The 20,466-nt window shown below is 47.8% G+C and overlaps 1 protein-coding gene and 1 non-coding gene across 34 annotated transcripts in view; one reads left to right on the top strand and one right to left on the bottom strand.

The window, feature by feature from the left end:
• The window catches only part of CLASP1 (cytoplasmic linker associated protein 1), a 164,232-nt gene that overhangs the window by 116,009 nt on the left and 27,757 nt on the right, over positions 1-20,466 (bottom strand). For 32 of the 33 annotated variants that reach the window (XM_040561483.1, XM_040561492.1, XM_040561482.1 and 29 more), the window contains exons 3-8: positions 13,999-14,077; positions 13,708-13,811; positions 13,071-13,162; positions 12,909-12,984; positions 10,286-10,383; positions 8,452-8,519 (exon numbers count right to left, since the gene is read on the bottom strand). In XM_040561483.1, the coding sequence (XP_040417417.1) occupies positions 8,452-8,519; positions 10,286-10,383; positions 12,909-12,984; positions 13,071-13,162; positions 13,708-13,811; positions 13,999-14,077 (517 nt within the window). Of the gene's footprint in view, positions 1-2,615; positions 2,704-8,451; positions 8,520-10,285; positions 10,384-12,908; positions 12,985-13,070; positions 13,163-13,707; positions 13,812-13,998; positions 14,078-20,466 lie in introns of those variants that run through there. The other variant, XM_040561495.1, reaches the window with a different exon arrangement.
• On the top strand, positions 14,589-14,704 carry LOC121072721. The gene has a single exon (XR_005821380.1). It is a non-coding gene; the product is annotated as a U4atac minor spliceosomal RNA (small nuclear RNA).

Raw genomic sequence — 20,466 nt, 5'->3', positions numbered from 1 at the left:
ACAATCCTACTGACAAACTTGCTTCTATATAATACATGTGAAAACTAACAGATCAGAAACATGAGATTTAGAGTTAGCCCTTTTATCTGAAAATGTCACTGGAGTTGATATTGATCCAGCCTTGACCCCTAGCTCTCTCTGGCAGAAGTGCAAGGGAGTGCTAGCCAGGCAAAGTGGCGTAACATCTCTGGACCAGTCTCCTAGGATCTGTTAAAGGCAATAGCTGCAGATTTGAGGTTTTGTTTTAATGATTAAACCAACATGACATAGAAAGATATGAAAAGCTGGAGATAAAAGCACACGGTAGAGAAAGCAGCGATGTGATCATCTGCATAGCCCTACCAGATGTTACTACAGTTTCCATGGGAAGGGTATGGTATTATCTGTAATTCATTCTAAGTTTTGTTACAGACACTGGACTGTAGATTTGTCCTTGCAATGTGTCCCAAGTTTTGTGTGTCCTTTAAGACAACTGCTGAGGTCTGTCAGATCCACATAGTACTTATACCAATGGGAAAGAGACTAGGCCCTGCATAAAGAAGTTCATCTCCAGACGTGCAGGTTATTTATGCTTTTAACTTGCATTAGTATTAATGAAATTGTGCATGCTAATCTTTTGTTCATGAGTTCCACACTAAACAGCAGAATCTCATCATTTAGCTGGCCACTCCTTTAGCCTGTGCTTCTTGCAGGTCTGTTGGAAATACCATGAAATGCAACAGTGAAGTGGTTCTGTTTGGTTACACCAACGTTTTGCCAAAAGAGGGCTTCTGTATTCATATAAAATCACCAAGGGTTAAGAAAGTGATGACACTGGTAGACATACAACCAAAGTAACTCTGGTCCACTGCTTCCTTGCAAAGGAATCCTATGGTCTGAAGAAGGTGCCATCCTCAAGATGAGAGCTCCACTGAGATTACTCACACTCAACCTTTACCTAAAAACACATTGCATCCACAGAATAACACACATTTCAATGGAAAAGCCAGTAGCTTATTCCCAATTTGTGAGGTAGGTCAACACAAAAAGCACCCTGGATTCAATCCAGGCGACAATGATAGCCCTAACAACTTCTATACTTACTTTTCCTCTGACATTATCAACTATTATCACAGCTTCAACAACCAATGGCAACCTGGAGGTCAGATACTTCCCAACCAGACGCTTCCCTTCCCAGATAAAACCAGCCGGACTGTGACCCCAGGCTCTTCATTACAACAGCTAATCCTTCAAAGCTGAGAAGTTTCCAGCATGAGGAAATCATTGTGCTTCATTAACAAATACATGCTTAGTTTCTTTAAAAAAATCTGGTACGTACATTAATTCTTCAACACACAATTCCAATTTTAGAAAAAAAAGATATTCTGAATTCCTCTCTTGTCACCTGCACAGGAGGAGACAGAATGAAGGAGGTATCTCAGCTACAGATGGTAACGTGGCCCAGTGACAGGCAGTGTAGTTCACTGATGAGATTAAGAACTGACCAATACAGGTTTTTGTGTTTTGGTTCCCAGAGCTGGGAGGCATTAATTGACTGTTCACAGTTAACACCACATAAATGCATCCCCCTGCCTCCTCTGAAAAATCTGTGTGCTGATTGCTTTGCAATAGTGTTGGCAGATCACAATATTACGACAGGATCTAAAGTCTAAAGAGCTGAGTGTAAAAACAGCAAGTACGGTCACACAATATCAATCCCATGGTATTCAATTTACTCAGGTGATGTCCACCTTCTAAATCCAGTACAAGAAGAGCTGCCAATTAACTCATCTTGAGAGGGTAATCAACACAAACCCAACATCCATGCAACTCAGATACTGACAATCTCAAACTTGCTCGATTTCACCTGCTATATCCACAACATTATATAGGTATTTCAGCAGGACAACACGTACATTGAATGGGGAAAATGGAGAAAAAAGACAGCTTTTGCAAAGATGGCTAACAGAAATCAACTCCTCTAACAGCTAAGATGAAAGGCACAGGCTTACAATGTACCAGAAATAAACCCAAAACATAATTCCATCCCATAAATTAATTCTTCACAGGTGAATAGATACAGAGCTCCTCTGCCTTTCAATTTCCATTCACCTAGTTCCCCCCCACCTCTCTGACTTCCACAGGTATCCTTTTCTGCTACAAAAATGTAGTTAAAACACAAAACTACAAAAAAGCTGGTGGTATCCCCATGCAGCACATTCTTGGAAGTACAATTCAGTGTTACCTCAAAAGGAGTTACATCCAATTTAAATAAACTTCCCAACTGATACTGCAAAAAGAACCACTTCAGAAATAAATCTTTAGTGACCAAACATCACAAACCAGCGAGAACATCTGAAAATACCTGCCCTTCACCCCTCTCATGGCATGTTCTGCGTCCTTACATATACGTACTCTTCCTTTACCCCTGTCAAACAGGTCATTTATCATATTTTATAGAACCTTAAGCTGAACTCGATGTCACCATGCCACAGATGCTTACAGGCTGTTAGTTTCACTTCTACTGCAAGATTGCTTCAGTCTCTTCACAATATTAAGAAGAAATTTAACAGGCAAATATTCAGGTGCTAACAAATAAACCCACCCATCCCTGTGGCATGTTCATTAGCACCTACCTTTCCCTGTAGTCATTATCTGCAGTGCTCCTGAGATGCTGAGGAAGAGCACTGTGCTCCGAAAGCAGCCCTACTGTACATGTCTCTCAGTAACTTAACCACCAGCAAACTCTCCACCCTCCTAAATGACTTCTCTGTGTGACCTAGCAGATGATTGCCACCTCTCCTCCAAAATAAAAGCCTGTTCAGCATTCAGCTGAGCACCATTTTTCCTCCTCTGCCTGTTTGCTCACATTACTCCCTTTTAAATTTAAGGATTTTAAATCCAGAGTGCAGTAATATGCTTGTTTACAAATTTGTGTAATAGAAAGGAAACAGAGCTGGTCTTGCCCATTTGTATCTTCCACAAGGATGTACAGTCAGCTGGCAGTACTGATTTTTGAATCATAGACATTATTACTTTCTCAACCCCTGTGGGGATAAAGGGGTCTTTCCTTGCTTTTTTATAGCAAGGGAATGCTGAGTCAATTAAATTAATTTCCTATTTCATTTTCTATTTCAGCTTGAAAACAAAATAGAGAACAAGACATAATGGAAAATTAAATTGCACAATGAGGCATGAATGCAGAAAAGCACAGCACGGTGTTTGTCAGTTCAAAACCTCTCTGTGGTATCACAAAAACTCACCCCTCCTTCCAGTCTAATTCTGGTGCTCGGATATGTGTTGACAAACAAACAATATCCCACCCACAGGCACATGGCAACACTTGGTTATTTTTCTCCTTATAATAAATAGCGAAGTGACATCCAGTGACTAGCTTTATTACTAGCATAACATGGGAATCTAGAATAGGTAATTTTCGGCTAATTGCCTCTGAGCTGTCAACTTCCTCTTAAACCAAAAGAGAATCAACCCAACAAGTAGCATTACTTATCTTAGATTAAACAATACCTCAAATACAGAAGTAGTTCTGTTCAGGAATAACACTGTTCCTTCTTCTCAGGCTTTCAGCAACTGGAATCATCACTTTTGCTATTTAAACATTGTTTTAATCTGATTACTCCTAGAACTAACAAAACCAGGCAACTACTAAAACTGTATCCTCCTCTCACCTTACTCTGTGTAAGCATATGTGGGGAAGAGAGCTCAGCTCCAGACTGCTGGCGTTACCTCTCCTGCTTTCATTTCCTTGCAGCCCAAGACCAATAACACCTCCACTACTCTTAAGTCTTGCTCTCCTGAGCAAATGCCGTGTAGAAAAGGAAGTTTGGTCCCCTTCCTACGAACAGGTACTACGTTACTGGCACACCACCGCAGTATCCCTGCACACACCTGTGTAGAAGGGTCTCACAGAAATCACATCACGTATGTAAAATAAACATACATACGAATGTTTCACGTTAACACATTGTATTATGATACCATAATGATCAAGAGCATGAAAAATGCATCAAAACAGTTTGGTTACTAATAGCTCTGGTTTGGATCATTTCCTATCCATCTGTATCTCTCAGCAGGTCACTTATCACGTTCCTAATCTTGAATATAAAGTCTTCCAGGCTCCTGGTAGATTCAAGACAATTCAAACCCACGGAAAAAAAATTGCATGCTTTATGCTCAGGTCCTTCCAGACATGAGGCCAAGAAAGCCTGTGCAGCATGAATTTCCTGGAGTAAATGAAAGCCTGTTTATGTCCAATAGCCTCTCCCCGTACCACATCCAATTAAAGATCATCACGCAACGCCACGCGAAGACAGCAGCTGACTAGCTGGCAATTATTGGCTCTTTCATGCTGAAAACGTATTTGTCCCAGGGGAATAAGGCATCTGCATAATTAGCAAAAGCAGTTATACAAAAAATAATTAGCCTGCTGAAAGCCTGAAGGGGGAAAAACTATAATTTTTGCTTCAAGAGGCTGACTAATTATAGGCCCGATAACAAAACAGAGATGCACCACGAATCATCGAGAAACCCACTGTGGATTTTAACTTCATATTCCAGACATAAGGTCTTCTGGTAGCCTAGCAACAAGCAGCATACTTCAGCATACCAAAACCTCCCTCCCTCTTCACGAAACACCTCGCACAATGCAAACCTCCCCCACCCCACCACTCGCTTGATTCTTCTATTATCAAACAGTGAAAACAAAACCTAGCCAAATAAAATAGCCATCAAGATAAATCCAAAGCAACAGCGATGGACCACAGTACAGAAAAGTAAATATAAGGAAATAATTCATATTTTTGATTCTTTACAACGCTCACAGTCTGATCAGAGCCGATTCATTTGTTTCATACATGGGATCAGAATATATCCTGTTCTTTAAAGGACTTTTACTAGTAAGCTCAATAAAATTTTGTTCACCTGTGTATGTGTGTCATACGAAGCGTTACAAGAAATCTTTAGCAACTTATAGAAACCTCACTCATCTCCAAATTACTCCTGATATACAAAAAAAGCTGTTGCAGTTGCTTTTTTTTTTTAATTTGAATCTTCAGTGATCAGGAACACTAGGGTCTATCCCACTCAGCAGAGGGAGCAGTCCAGAAAACTCATCCCAAGCAGTAAGCTGAAATCTAAAGGATCAATCTTAACCCTAATTCTTCTTTGACCAGGTATTTTGGCACGCTTCACCATTTCAGAAACAATTCTCGCCTTCCCACCTGCCCAGTAACACTATGTTGTGCGAGAAGTCAGCTCTGCCAACCATTTCAAATCCTGTTGTAACTGGCACGCTCCGGTTGTCCTGGGCCAGGGCTCAGTAACAAATCATACTTTTACTCAGCCTGCTCCGGGTTACCCAGCTGAGAAGTACAGATCCCACATACTCACCCGTAAGACCACATGAAAAAGTTAGACATGATCTTTGCTAGTGTTTTTGGAAGTCATGATACCACTTGAATCTTGCCATTTCAGAGGCACAATTTACCCCTGCACAACACAAAGCCCTTACCCAAGGGGGTGAATTCAAGAGGCAATGTGTTCGTTTTCAGCCAGGTCTATCCTGCGGCCTCTGCTCTCTGCCAGCAGCACTAGCACCCATCCCACCCAACACAGGGAGCATCCAGGACAGAAAATCCAGCATGAGCAGGTGCTGCTGCTTCTTCTGCAGCACTGCTTAATGCTGACGAGTGCTTACAGAGCTGCAGGCTGCACAAACATCTGCCTGTCTGCTTCCCAAAACCTCTGGGACACGAACGCAGCCTGTGTAGAGCTGGAAGTAGAAGAAGGTAGGTACAGAGAGGCACGAACCTGAGTTTGCTGCTGCTGTAGGCAAGGCCTGGGAGTTAGAAACCAAAGGGAGTGCTACCAACACTAACAGGTAGGTGTCCTCATAATCGATATCGTACTCTGCCAGAAGCAAAGGACTAACAAGGCTGAGACAGCTGTTTCCTGAGAAAGGCTAATCTTTTGGTCGTGCAATATTCATCATTCTTCCTGGTGACAGATGCTGAAAACGTCACCTTTGTTCAAAAGCTGCAGGAGGAATCAGGGACACAGGAAACCCTACAGGACTTGCCTTTAGGTCATAACAAACTTGTGACCATGGGTGAAGATAAGCCTCCTCACTGGCTTACACAACCTCAAAAAGATAAACTACCCATTTTTTCATTCTTGGCAAAAGATGAAGAGTATCCTGGTAGACCAACAGGAGAGCCTATTCTTCCTGCACCTTGCTCACTCTGACCCCACCGCGCTCCTCCACACTCCCCAACTCCTCTTCCCCCGTGCTACTTTTCGGTCTCAACGCCCACTCAGGAGTTTCAACAGAGAAGAAATGCTAACACACCAGGGACTGCATCCAGCCACTGCACAAGCAAGGACAGTGAGACATCAGATTGGGTTAAGCAGAGTGAGGAAGACAGAAGTATTTGTGTCAGGAAGCACAAAAAGACTGTTGGTGGAGTCAAGGGCACGAGACAGGGTGTGTAAGGTCCTCAGCAGTGTATATGCACGGGATTTAAACGTCACATTCATCAGAACGGTGGCAGAGGAAGGTGTATTAATAATAATAATAATAATAATAATAATAATAATTCTCAGCAAAGCCTAAAAGCATCTATCTGTATTAGATGTATTACTTTACTTTCTTTACTTTTTTTTTTTTTTTTTTGAAAAAAAAAGGTCATGTTCTTAAGGAATCCTTCCTTGACTGAGTTTTAAAACATATGGTCTGCTTTCTTGGAAAGAGATGGCACACCAAGACTCATCTGCCTATTGTCCCATCTTGCTTCTTTTGATGTTTTCAAGATTGCCAGCAGCTATGAATCACGTCATGACATATGCTGGGACATTCAGTTCGGAGACCAGAACCACCTCTCAAAAGCCAACCATTAGCAAGTGATGGCTCTGGTACTGTTCAGGATCCTGCATATCCTAAAATAATTGCAGAGCTAAAACTTGCATTGCAAATCCAAATTTACTCTAGCTTTTCACTCTTCACTGAAGTTCAATTCTTACACGTTATCTCACCTCTTTCATATTAATACTCATACTCTACTAATGAGTTGTGACATACCTGATTTTCTACAAAAATCACTTTCATTTGGCTTAGAAAAACCCTGAGTAAATTTAGCTTAAATTTAGCTAGTGGCACAATAACCACCTGAAACTTTTCCCCTCCTCATAGAGGAAAAACCCAGCAGGAATCACACCCACAGACATCATCCCAGCACATCATTTGTTTAAAATGACAAAGTAGCAACACATCTCACAGGGCACAGAGAACAGCAAGCTACATAGTATGATACACTACGTTAACTTTTCCTGTTTTGAAAATCCAGTCCATTCCACTGCTAGCAAAACAAAAATCTTACCATAGCCTAGCCTGTGGAAAGCAGGGAAGTTGGATCAAGAGCACGCTTGTTTCAGGTTGAGCTAGGATTTCAGAATAAACATCTAGAGGTTGTAAACCTTAAGGTGTTTGCTAAGGGATTAAATATTTACTTTCTCCTTTAAAAAAAAAAAAGTACAAGGAGATTTGCACCTCAACTGCACTCATAAGCAGATGAGGCCACTCTAAACATCATCTACATGTACAGACCATATTTTCCTACATTGTGCAAAAGCATGGAGGAGTTTTAACCCATTGCAACACAGAGGAACCCATTATAGGTTTTCATCATTTCCAGATGTAGAGGGGAATGTCATACGACATTTTGGAATAACCCAAAATACAACTTAATTTTCAAATAAGTCCATTTTATTCATTCCTGATGAATGAAATGAACCTGCAGCACTGAACCCGCATTTTTTCTACCTCTGCTCTACTCAGCTCTTGGCAGAAAGATGAATTCCCTCCTTTGACTCAGAGAGCATCTCAAAAATATTTCTAAAAATTAATTATATATGAAAAGCAGCAATAAGACACTTGTTTTTAAAGCAAGCAAAATCCTATGCTTGGACAAGTGCAAAAAGAAAGCTCTTATAAGAGGTTTCACTCTAGTTACCAGACATACTCATACAACGCATACAAACTTAGAAATTACAAAACACGATTCCTAAACAATATGAACATTAAATAGGACACTATGTTAATATGTACACATTGTACTTTGTAGGGCATCAAAACTGAAAAGGCTTTTCCTCCTAATTTACTATTTATTTTACCATCAATTTAAAGAAAGATGCCCATAGACTTGCAAACAGAAGTTGGATTTTCCTAACGGAAGTCAAGAGGAAAACAAAGTTAGCAATACCTTCTGTTCTTGAAATTCTCCTTAATACTACCAGGAACACAGAGCAGACTAACTAAACATCTACTCAAGCTGTGTGTATATTTCTGAATGATCCCCCATAGTTGTTTTTCCTAGCAGGATACTGTTTTTCCATCCATTGTCTCACCAACTGAAAATTACTAAAGGCACCAAAAAGAACGCAGGCACTTCTACTCACCCCCTGAACTCTGGATCATGTTTCCAGATTTCTGGACCTCGTCGAATTTTGTAAAAATTACATTCAACCTGTTTGAAAGTTAAAGAAAAATCTACAATCAGTAGTTGAATTTAACTTTTAAGGAACCTTCCTATTTAAGACATTACAGGACAGATTTTGCTTGACTCACATCATTGGAAATGCTGTCAGAAAAGTCAATATGGAAGGCAGTTTTTTTTAAATTATTAAAAGAATCACAATGTCCAATGGCTGATAAAGAAGAAAAACAGTGATACTATACAGACAAAAGAAATACGATTGGAAATACTACATTACTGAACATGTGGCAGGTCTCCTTGTAAATGCGTTTCCAGTTCATTACTGCTTTGCCTATTTTTAACCATTTGCAGAAATACAACAGGAAAAAAACGCAAACTTTGCATAATATTGTTGTTTGCCCGTGACATTTCTTTCCTAATCACGTCATGGGCCCAGCAGAGCAGATCTTTACCCCATCTCATTATTCCTCCCTAGAGAGCATACCCCTTTAGGCCATGGCGCAGCAGATGCTTTCGCTAGAAAACAAGAGGCAACAGCATCACACCCCACCTCTGAAACCACCTCTTTCCATGCTCCCTTTTTGTGCATTGGTACACTGCCATCTCCTCCATCCTCTGATCCAACCATGTTCGATCCTGCACGCTAGAAACTGCAGGAAGACTAGAAGCATAGAAACAAATCACCACGCAGGCAGCTGCACAGATAGCCCAGGATGCAGCTGGGGAAGTGGAGGTGGTGAGGCTGGTCATGCCTACGTGACACTTAACTCAAGTGTAACGCTAAAACACAAGATAATAATGGAAACCCTTCTCCACCAGCTACAGGATCCCCTTAACCTCTGCTTCATTTCTACTCACCATGCCCCTCAGGCCTCTCTAACTCCTGCCAGGCTCGCAAATGCAACAGACCTTCTGTAACACTGGCACTGTGGAGAGGGGATAAAGCTTGGCTCCAGCTGCCCTCACCTCCTGTTAAAGTACTGAGGCTGTGCAGGAAGCCCACAGACCACGTAGCGTACAGCAGGGCAAGACACAACATTCCTGTAACCTCAACGTACTCCTCGATGGAGGAGTATCAACTTAAAACTCTTGGAGCTTCTATACGGTACATATATCTGTCGTAAAGTGCTGAGATGGTTTAATAGCCAAATCCCTTGAGCCTGACTCCCTCCCAAACTCAGAAAACAGCACAACAAACTGCAAGGTGAATAAAGGCTCTGATGTAACCACCTCACACATCAGGTCTCCGATAAGCACAGGCTTAAAAAGCTAAAAAACAAAACACAGCAAGTTCCTGGATTTCACGTTGTCAAAGATCGCAAACCCTACACTAAGCATCTGTCCCAAGAAGCCAACTAGCACTGACTAAAATGTTTAGTATGATTTAGTGGCAGAAGCAGACGGACTGTTTGTGTTTGGCTTGTTTGTTTTAATAAAACCTTGTAACTGATGATACCGACTACAGTGTTCTCCAGATGACAACCTTGTAAGTCACATACACCCAGGCTACTCTAAATGCCCTCTCTAGACACACAGGAAAAACACCGTGTTACATCTTAACTCAGATAACTAATTAGCTTTCAAAAGATGCTGTGGCCGTAATTTTGAAATACTTAGACAAAGGTACAGGATCCACATTAAACAAAAAACCTAGGTAGGTGCATATGGAATGAAGGAAGAACTCTGATCCCAGGAAATGGTTCAATCATGCAGCACCTGAAGCCTTGCAAAAAGGAAAGGAGGGGATTAAAAAAACACACAAAAATAGTTAAAACATAAGGATCTTCTCAACTTACCGAGACTGGGGTAATCCTTTTTTACTGAGATCAGCCCTTACACGTTCACCGACGTGTCTGTAGATCTCCACAAGGCTGTTTATTGCTGCATCTCGAACCTGAACATCGGATACGAGAGAAATCAGTCATCTTTATAATTTAAATAAATAAATCCCTGCCCTACTTTGGAGAAAGAGATTTGCATATTTCCCAGCAACAACAGCTGCCCCATACACATGATCTCAAAAGCCTCCGCTCCTAGCGGTATCAGTGTATTCCATTAGCAGTATCAGGAGGTCTAATTTTACCTAACTTTCCGTGCCGATGATAAAATATGGAGGGAGGGATCATCAGCCACCTGAGTCACCACGTGAAAAGCTGAGTGAGCTGCAAACGGAGCAGTTTCCCAGTCAGAACCCCCAGACCCACTGCTCCTGCACAAAGCTTGTTCTGGGCTGGATATTGCCCAGCACAAGGAAACAGCATTCATACAGAAAAACACATGGCAGAAGAATAAGGGTGCGACAACCCCTGTAGTCCTGCTCCAGGCTTCGTGGCAGTGCTAACACCTCCAGCCCTGAGTCGCACACCTCCACTCAACAGCTAAAGCCCAGACACAAGGCAAGGCCAGCAGAGGAAGCAAAATTACCACCAGGGTCAAAGTACTAAAAACTTCCAACTCCCTGGCCAATCTTTACCTGATCGTAAATGAAATTCACCTTAACACCAGAGCAAAGCAGCAGCATGAAGCCATTAATAGTTGTGCACCCTGTGCTTTACCTGCTGTCCGAGGTATCTCACCAGCACCAGGAAGGAACACTTGGCCTAGATTCTCTGCTGAATAGTTTTGCATGTTTTCCACGCTCATTTGCAAAACTGACTGCTGGGCATATCTTTCCCTCTGCCTCCCACCAGAAGAGCTGGAAACCTGAATGAAGTGTCACCTGTGCCTACTAAAACCCCCTTCCTCCATCAGATGCGGTGGGCAGAGAAGGTTCCGCCCGCACAAATACGGCAAGAGCCATGCACTTCTGCTTGCTTCTAATGTTAACCCTCCCCTCCGCAAAAAAGGGGGTTCCCAAAGCAATCCAGGGCAGACACGCACACCCTGCTTCCCACAAAACATGACTAGCACTCAACTCACGCCCCTCTCACCCCGCTGTCCTGCTCTGCCTCATTTCCATCCAGCAGTTTTCTTCGTTCACCTCAGCCCTTCACCAGCGGCCCGGCCTCTCTCCTCCCGGCCCACCAGCCCCGCCAGGGCAGGACACACGCCTGCGGCTCAGTGCCCCCAGTGCCCTCCCAGGGCGGCCCCAAAGGGTTTCAGGCCTGCGCCAAGCTACGCAGAGGTCTGTCTGGGGCACTGGGTGAACCCCACAAGGGTGAGGCAGGCTGCCCCTACCGCCACGCTGGCTTTAAGCTGCCACAGCAATAGCAAAACGTTAGGGCTCAATTTTATTTCTCCGGAAGCATAACAATATTTAAACGATAACTAACTGATGCTCACCATGTTACAGAAGCTCTTAATTAGCTAAAAATAAAAACAAACAAAAAAAAAACCACTCCTTATGAAAAGGGCAATAAGAAGCCTCCCACATCCCCAACAAAAGGGAAAAATACTGCGCTTGCCATGGATCTCGCTCTGCACCACGTTTCACCGAGAGAGGGCAGCATTGACTGAGCATCAGTAGGCTCAGACGTCCCACGCCTCAGGAGCAGGCACCCTCGCAGACAAGAGATTTGTATCTGACCAGCTCAGGCATGAGATGATTTAGCAAGGGGAGGCCCTGACAACCATGGAAATATGGCCAACACAAACCCTTTCCCCAGGTGACCGCCCCAGGCTTCCTCCCAGCTAAACACCCGCTCCAGACCTGGATCACAAGTGTCACCCACACCGGGAGGACAACGGGGATACTCAAAGCCTGCAGGTGCCTGTGCTCCATGGCATTAAGGGGAACCTTTCCTCCTCACCCCCTCTCTTCTCACTGACCTCGCTTGTTTACATCTAATTTCAGGTTACGCTACAAGCTCTCCTTAGCAAGAGAGGTCTCTTTGCACCAGTACGGGGGGCTGGCCTTATTTAGTAAGGCACACATAACAACAGAGCTGGGAAACAGTAAGATACGGAAAAGGGAACAGAAAGTACATGGAAGTGACAGGCTTTTTTTTTTTTTTTCCCCAGTACGTATTTTTGACTTGTACTCTGGATTTAAGGCTCCCATCCAGCCTAGCTTGCTTCTAGCCCTTAGTCACAATCTCCTCACACAACTTGTGGCAGCACATGGCTAGGCTGTCAGACTGGTCCCATTTTGCCCTCCCTGCCCAGAGGGGTTCTTATCTGAAGGTGCTCAGATGCTGCACTGAGCCCAGAGGGATCCCCCAGCTTCCCTTGCATTCAGGTTTTTTGTTCTGTTCACATCACCTGCAGACCGACGCTGTTCTGTTGAAGTGTTGATGCGATTCAGATGTTGTTGTAGACGTATTTCAAATCTTACCCATTCGAAACTAACCAAAGGATCTCCCAGTCAGCACTCACCGAGAGCAGCACAGTTAGCTACCTTGTCAGCCAGAACCCAGAGCCCCACTCACTGACAAGGACCATCAGCACAACTTTAAGAAGCAACTCGCACCAAACGCTTACCTGGCTGTTGGGATCTCCAAGTAAGTTACAGATGTGTGGCACTATCTTACTCAGCGTTAAGCTCTGAGCTCCAGATCTGGCAATAAAGAACAAAAGGACGCCAGCGTGAATCCCAGGGCAAGCCTGTGTGCACAGCTTCGGTCTGCGGGAGGTTCGACTTACGCATTGAGTGTTGCAATAAGGCAGAGGCAGATCCCTTCTCTCGTCCGGAAATTCTTGTGTTTGAATCCTCCTAGCATCCTATCCCACACGTACTGTGAAAGACAAAAGAAAGTCAGACAGGGAAAAAGGAAACAGAGACTATTTCTCCCAGCAGACACGCGTCACAACATCTCTGGAGCTTGTACATAAGCTTTACATCAATCGAGGCAGAACAGGACACGTGGGAAACCATTTTTAGGTGTGACCAATTCTTTATTCTTTGCTGAATTCACCCTAACTCACTGCTAGCTAGAATACTTTTACTTAAACAAAGCAAGCGTCTTCCAGCACCCAGAGCGATTACCGTGACACCTACCTACCCCTTCCCGGGGAAAGCCAGCTAACACTCACGCCCTCCCATACACATCCCGACCACCAGGCATGCAACAGCATTCTCAAATGAAAACTCAGAACAGAAGCCGAAGGAGAGGAGTTTCAGACAGGGGCACGCAGGAAGAAACCTTCTGATAGAAGAAAAAGCCAGAAAGAATTAACAACCCTGCAGAGCACCAGAGCATCGAAGCCATACGGTCTCGAGCAGCTCCTTGCTCAGCAGGCAGTCGCTCAGTCGCATGCCGCGAAGGCTCATCAGGCGTACCTGCGGGTTAGCAGCTTGATCCATGATTTTCAGCAGCAAGGTCTGATCCTGCTCCCTCACCGAGTCTTTGGAGTCTCCCAGCCTGTCGAGCAAACTTGGCAGCACTGCAGGAAGAGAACAGCGACACCCCCAACTCTCAGAAGGAAACTGCCTCGACGCCCCTTGGCTCCCCAGTTTATTATTTCCCCCGGCTTATTATTTTATTTTTCGCCCCGTTACGAAGGCTCAGCCTCTTTCCAAGTTGCATTTCCGCAGCCCTGCACCCGCGTGCCCCCTACGCGCAGCCCTTACCTGTGCCGATCTGGGCCTTGAAGCGGTCCTGCAGGCGCGACACCAGGGCGGAGAGGATGTCGATGCCCAGGAGGACCACCTGCAAGCGGAGCACAGGCGGCGCTTCAGCACGGGGGCAGCCGCGGGGCTCCTCGTGCGGAGGGGAGCCCCTTGAACCTTTGCTCCCCGGGGTGCTCGCTGCCAGGAGCCCGGCCGGGCGACCGCCAGGCGGGGCTAATGAGCGCCTCCCGGCTAATTGCGCTTCACTGGGAAGCGGTGCGGGCTGGGGGCGCACCCCGCGCCCGGCAGGGGGCGCGCTCTGCCGCCGGCCCCGCCCCCCTCGGGTGCTGGCCCCGCCCCCTATGCAAATCAGCCCCCCGCCAGCGCGGGGCACGCTGGGTAGCGCCCCGCCAGCCGCGGCTCCAACCGGCGCCGGGGAGGGGCAGGCCGCGGGCTCGGGGCGGGGGGGGGGGGGTGGGAGGGGGCGGGCACGCGGAGCGCGCCCCCGAGCCGCGGGGACGCGCGGGGGGCGCCGGCGGCGCGCGCCCCCTCGCCGTGACCGGGGCGGCGCTCGGCCGCGCCTCAGCGCGGGCGGGCGGGGAGCGGCCCCAACCGTCCTTATCTTGGGGTTGCGCGGCCGCCCGATGAACGCGTGGTGAGGGCGGCACTGCTAACGCCAGGCAACACGCGCAGCGCCCGCCGTGCGCGGGGCGCAATTTTTGGAACCGCGCTGCGGCACCGCCGTGCGCTGCAGCACCCCCGCGACCCGCCCCGGCCGCCGACGGAGGGGGTGGGCGCTGCTCCGCCCCGCGGCGCCGCCGCCTCCCCGCCGGTGCGGGGCGCCCGCAACAGCCGCACGTCGGCCCCAACCCCGAACGGGGAGGCGCCGCGCCGCCCGGCCTTCCGGCAGTGCCTACCCGTAAGCGCCGGCGTGGGAGGGCTGCTCCCCGCTGGGGGGGGTTATTTAGCGGAGATGGCCCCTGCAATCTCTCCTGCCTCCCTGCTGGCTCCCCGGGAACCATCGCTCCCAGTGACCAGGGCTCCTGCGAAATATACCCTGTCTTGATACTGAAAAGCTGCCTTAAAGTAATAAAAATTCGCCAAAATTCACTTCCAAGAACTCGAAGCACCTGTCCGTGACACCTGGGTGGCACTGAAAGGCCTGCAGGCAGCCCCGCGTATCAGAGTGCAGACTTGGAGTCTCAAAGTGCAAAAACGAAATCGTAAGAGAATTCAGCCGCACAATTAATATTTTTAAATGTTTCTTAGATAACCCTGGATTCACACGCAGAGGCCTGGAGGAGCACTTCTGTACTCTGAACAAACACAGCGCGTGGATGAAAAAGAACTCTCCCCAGACAATACAAGCCACAAGCGCAGGAGCCATGGCGCAGCCCCTCACCGCCCTCAGCACATGAAACATCCAGGGCGGTGCACCCAAGATCTAGCGAGAGACGTTCCCTGCGTGTGCAAATTTAGTCCTGAAGCCAAGCACGTGTGTGGGGTCAGGTGGCAGTAACGCAACCCCCGGCAGACGGACGGACACGAGACCCCAGCCCGACAGCCCCAGCACAGCCCCCGGCCACGTGCGCTACCCTGCCGGGCACGCTTTGCACGGCGAGCATCAAACAACAAAAACGCAGCAGCAGCACGATCGGTTTCACTGGCACGACCCCAGGATGTGGCAAAAGAGCTGAGCAGGGGGAAGAACCCTGGACTATCGATTCCGAGTCTCTCCGGAGCCACGAGCTGCCATCCAGCCCGTCAGACCCCGCTTTCAGAAGTCACAAACAATTCTGGATGCTGGGCCATCGATCTGTCATTCAATACAGCAGTACCTCCAGGAGCAGCTGCCTGGCTGGGATGCAAGTTTTTCCACTGGAACGCGGACCACAATCTCCTGGAATGGCTTCCCAGTGGAAAAACCCGCCTCTTGCTTCTCATCATGCACAGACAGATTTCTGAATACGTAGGATTTAGAAAATTTAATTAATTAATGTGGGAATTTAATTTCCAAACAGAGCGGTCCAATACCGACTTTTCTTCTGTTTTAAGATACCGACCAGAGGCCAGACATCTGTTTTGGATTTCAGAGAACAGGGAAGAATCCCTACAGAACCCTTTCAGCGGGTTTTTCTGCCCTCCAACACAGCCATTCCCCGACCCCTCTGCACACGCTGCAGTCCCAGCCACGAGACTCTCACACACACCTCACCCGTACGCCGTGAGGAGCAGAGCAGCTTCCCACAGGTCTTCTGGGGCGAGAAGAGCAGGGAGCATCCCCGTGCCCTGAGCCCCCCCGCTGCTCTAACACAGAGCTCGGAGCATTTCTCATCCCCTCAAACTCTTGCTTGTGAAAACGCACCAAGCAGCACCACCTAAGGAGCACCGCTCAGCCCCCGGTTCAGCCAACCAGCCCATCTGAAGCCCGCAGCGCCTGGGCCAGCGACAAAGGGCAGCAACGCCCACGAGCGGAGCGGCTGCCTGACAAACGGCCGAGCTAGCGGCAATGAAACCATAAAACGAGCAAAAGAAACGGTTAATGAACGCCCTCCTTCGTTTACAGATCTGGGAAGAGAGGAGCAACTCAGTAAATAATGCATAGCTCTAGAGTGGAGCAAATCCCAGGGAGCCTCAAGTCTATTGCTGGGAGCATTAAGGAAAAATTCGTCAGGAGCGATCACCACAGGGATGGTTTGTACAGCTACCGTTAGGACACAAGGGGACCTTTCTTGCTCAAAAGCTGAAAATCCTACGAACCGTTTTTCTGGGTCCAGTAAAAAAAAAAAAAAAAGCCAACAGAGAAACAGCCCTGGCCTGCTGTAAGGGCTACAGCCTGGGCAGGACGCATCAGAAATTCAAAGCAGCTTAAGGCAAGGCACCACAGAGCACGAAGTCACTGCTACAGAAAAGCCAGCAAGAAAAACGGGCGGAGGCCTAAAGGAGCGTGACCGGCGGTGTGTGGACACCGCTTCCAGGAGAGCTGCCGAGGGCGTCGGGGTGAAGGAGCCGGGGGCCAGCCCCAGCCCCCCTGCCGACGAGCAGCACCTCGGGAGCTCAAGGCAAAGCGAAGCATCACGCACTGGGTGCGGGGTCATCCCTTACGGAGATGAGGGAAAGGAGAAAAGGGACGTCGAGATGCTCTGCTTTGTCTTCCATGGGAAACCTGAAAGCCCTTGTTATGGCAGCCAGTAAATTGCTGGGTGTAGCAATGTGCCTTGTTAACAGCCCGCGTTGGTTTTCCTAATCAAGGTGTTTCCCACCCCACTGGAAGGGAAAGAAAGCCTGCTGCAGTGCTCAGAGAAAGCCAGAAACCACGCTGGCAATCTGCCTGCAGGCACAGCCGTATTAGCTGGGGCGTCTCAAAGCTCCTAGCGCAGAAGTGCTGACCCCAACTCCAGCAGCAAGACCTCCGAGAACAGAAAATGCTCAGCGCATCGTAGATGGAAGCAGAAATGCCTCTGAGGGGCCCGACAGCACCTGGAAACGCTGCCGTAATCCCCAACACCCTAACGGTACAACAACAAACTCCACGGAGAAAAGAAGAACCATCCAAGACACCTCTGCTAGCTGCAAAAAGAAAAACCACACCGAGATAACTGCCCACGTAGGCGAGGAGAGGGATGCCAGGTGCAGAAAGGAGCCCAGCTGGTGAGGGAATGCCTCCTCCACAGAGGAAGATGTCGCTTCAGCAGGACTCTCTTCTTGTAAAGACGCTGCTTTGGCCCACAGGTTGGCTACTTCCGCCCAACTGGAGCAGGCCGCTGGCCAAGCCCTCAGCAAACACTGCTGCACGACAGAGTCAGCGCTAGCAGGTACCAAGTCTCCGAGAAGAGCTGAAACTCCGGTCAGCTGGCCGCGCAGAAAGCCTGTAACAACCTCTAACGCAAGGGCACTGGCCTGAATTCTGCCCAAATTCCAGCTCGGGTAAGCACAAAATCCCTGCCTGGAATTCCCCCTTGGTTTCTGCCAGAAAAGGCCTTTCTTCACTTTCTGTTGCTAAAGAGGGCTGGGAAGCGCTGAGAAGTGCTGCTAGCAGCCAAGTAAATAAGCAACTGATTTTATAGCTCCCAGAGAGCCTTGGAGGTTCAATTATTTAGAAAGAACAGCACAAAGTATTTACTGGGCAGTGGAGCTGGAGGAAAAGGTGAAAGCCAGGCTACATTTAACAGCCACAAAAAGCAACACAGAGAGGCTTCTCAGGTGCTCCTCACCTGCAGCCATAAAGGAATGCCACTTTCAGCCACGGCTCTGTACAACCAACCTCCGGGCAGAGCGAGGGCTGAGCTGGCTCTCCCAGCAACTGGCACAGCAGCTGGGAAACGGGAGCATCCAAGCAACGTTTTCACGCAGAATGTGTTCTTCCAGCACGCTCAGCAGATCTTCACGCAAGTTTTACCTACAACAGATCAAGCGCGTGCTGAACACGTGTCCAGTAGCTCTGGGACAGCTCTTCCAGTGCTCAGCATCACAAGAGAGGAGGATTTCAAAAGCTGGTGTGACAAAACTGGAAGCTGGGGTTCCCAGAGAACCAAGTGGGACCCTGACACGTCAGGGAAAGAGCCAGACGTGTGGAGAAGCACAAAGAAGCCAGCCTCCGGGACGAAGCAGCATCACTTGTAAGTGTGGAGGATCTCACCACGTGCTGCCTCTCTGCACCTCCTGCTCCCAGCCCCCTGGGGCCAGTGAAGGTGCAGCAGCCCAGGCAGAAGCAGTGCCCTCGAGGGATGCCCCAAGGTACACGTAGGTGGAGAGGAGACTTCCGAGCTGCAGTCCCACCACTGAGCTGCTCGCCCGAATGCAAAGGGTCTGTGCCTGCGTAAAACAAAGGGCGAGCTGACGGCAATGCTCTCACACGCTCCAGAACCAGACGCCACGTGCCCCAAGCGCACAGGAAACGAGCGTTCTTCTCCTTCCTAAGCGCATCCCCCTCCTCAACTCCCCCTGACCCACGCGTCCGTCCCTCTGCCTTGTTGGCTGTCACTGCCGAGATGCGGAGCAACAGCTGAAGCGCGGCTCTGCCGAGCTCCCACACGAGCCCCCAACTTCTGCTCCTCCCTCAGCTGCAGGCGGACAGCCTCAGTCCTCTCCAGCAGAGGCTCAGCGACAGGACAAGAGTGCAGCACAACGCACCTGAGTTCGGGCACACCCTCAGGCCGCACTGCGCACGGCGTGCGGTCAGAAACCCAGAAAGGTTTTGCCATCTCGAGCAGGCTACCTACCCACACAGACCTAGGGGCTGAGGCACCTGACGTTTCGGGTCTGAAATGGTTGGGGTCATCACCCCAGGGGTGTTAATCAGTTCAGAGGCTTTGCAGGTGTCGCTGAATTCCTGCAGAAGGAAACAAAACTGTGTGCAAATGCCTCAAGGGAAGAGGAGGGAATTCTTCGTCCTGCGCTGTGTGATGGAGCCAGCATTTTCTGAAGGGGAAAGAACGAGCTCAGAGAGCTGCTGATAGCACAAGCGGAAAATTATAGGGACAAACCACACACAATTTGGCTTCTCTAACTACTTCTAGAAACACATTTAAGCAGGTGAGGCAAATAGCTCCCATCAACACTGCAGTGTCTCATCTGCACTGGAAGAGCACTCTTAGGCTGGGAATCCACAGAAAGCATCCCTCGCTTCTCGCGGGTTAATACTAGAAGGGAATGAATTCAGTGTTTAACTGAACCATCAGCTCTTGGATTAATTATTTCAAATGGTTCTCTTAAGAGACAGAAATACATCAGAGGATCAGAAGCTTCCGTGTGCCACACGAACACACCCAGCTCAGCGCAGCCTGTACCGACGCCGACACGGCGCGTCCGCCTCCTGCGCGGGCTCCACTCACCTCCCGCTGCCTTCACCACCTTCTGCTCTCCCTCACAGCTCCAGCGTTATTTTCAACATGACAACGGGTTTTAATGATTATTTTAATTGCGAGCTTAAAAGATCAGCTGTCTTGGTTTGCAATTCAGTCATTTCTCAGAGAGGTTTACTCTCACTGGACATTTGTCAACTGAAAGTGTTCTGCTGAGCAGGATGCACATTGTTTTACTAGATTTTTTATACAAGCAGTTAACAGCAAAGTGAACAGCATAGCATACTTCTATAAAAATGCAAGAAATTAAGCAACTGAACATAGCTGAGTAAAAAGATGGTGTCACACAACAGGGGGAAGCTGTTACACACAGCACAAATTTGAAGACTGAAAAAGCAACGCTGAAGAATAACTACAACCTGCTGGATCCGAGCTACATTTCCCCTAAGAGGAAAGGGAACAGTAATCTTCCGAATTACTCCAGTTAAAAATCACCTGGTTCCACTAACGCAGTGTAAAAATATTTGTAGTTTGCAAAGCAGTCAACTCAAGTGGACCAGCCATCAATCATAGGCAGGTTCAAAGGATTTTTGCCAGTTTTTTGTTTGTTTGTTTGTTTAGCCACTAAGGGATTCTAACAGAGGCCTGGTGAAATTTTCTAACGTGCAAATTAGGTGCCAGCTCC

This window comes from Cygnus olor, chromosome 6 (genome assembly GCF_009769625.2).
Source record: "Cygnus olor isolate bCygOlo1 chromosome 6, bCygOlo1.pri.v2, whole genome shotgun sequence".
Taxonomy (NCBI): domain Eukaryota; kingdom Metazoa; phylum Chordata; class Aves; order Anseriformes; family Anatidae; genus Cygnus; species Cygnus olor.
Note: the sequence above shows the minus strand (reverse complement) of the source record. Positions and strands in the feature narration are given on the sequence as shown.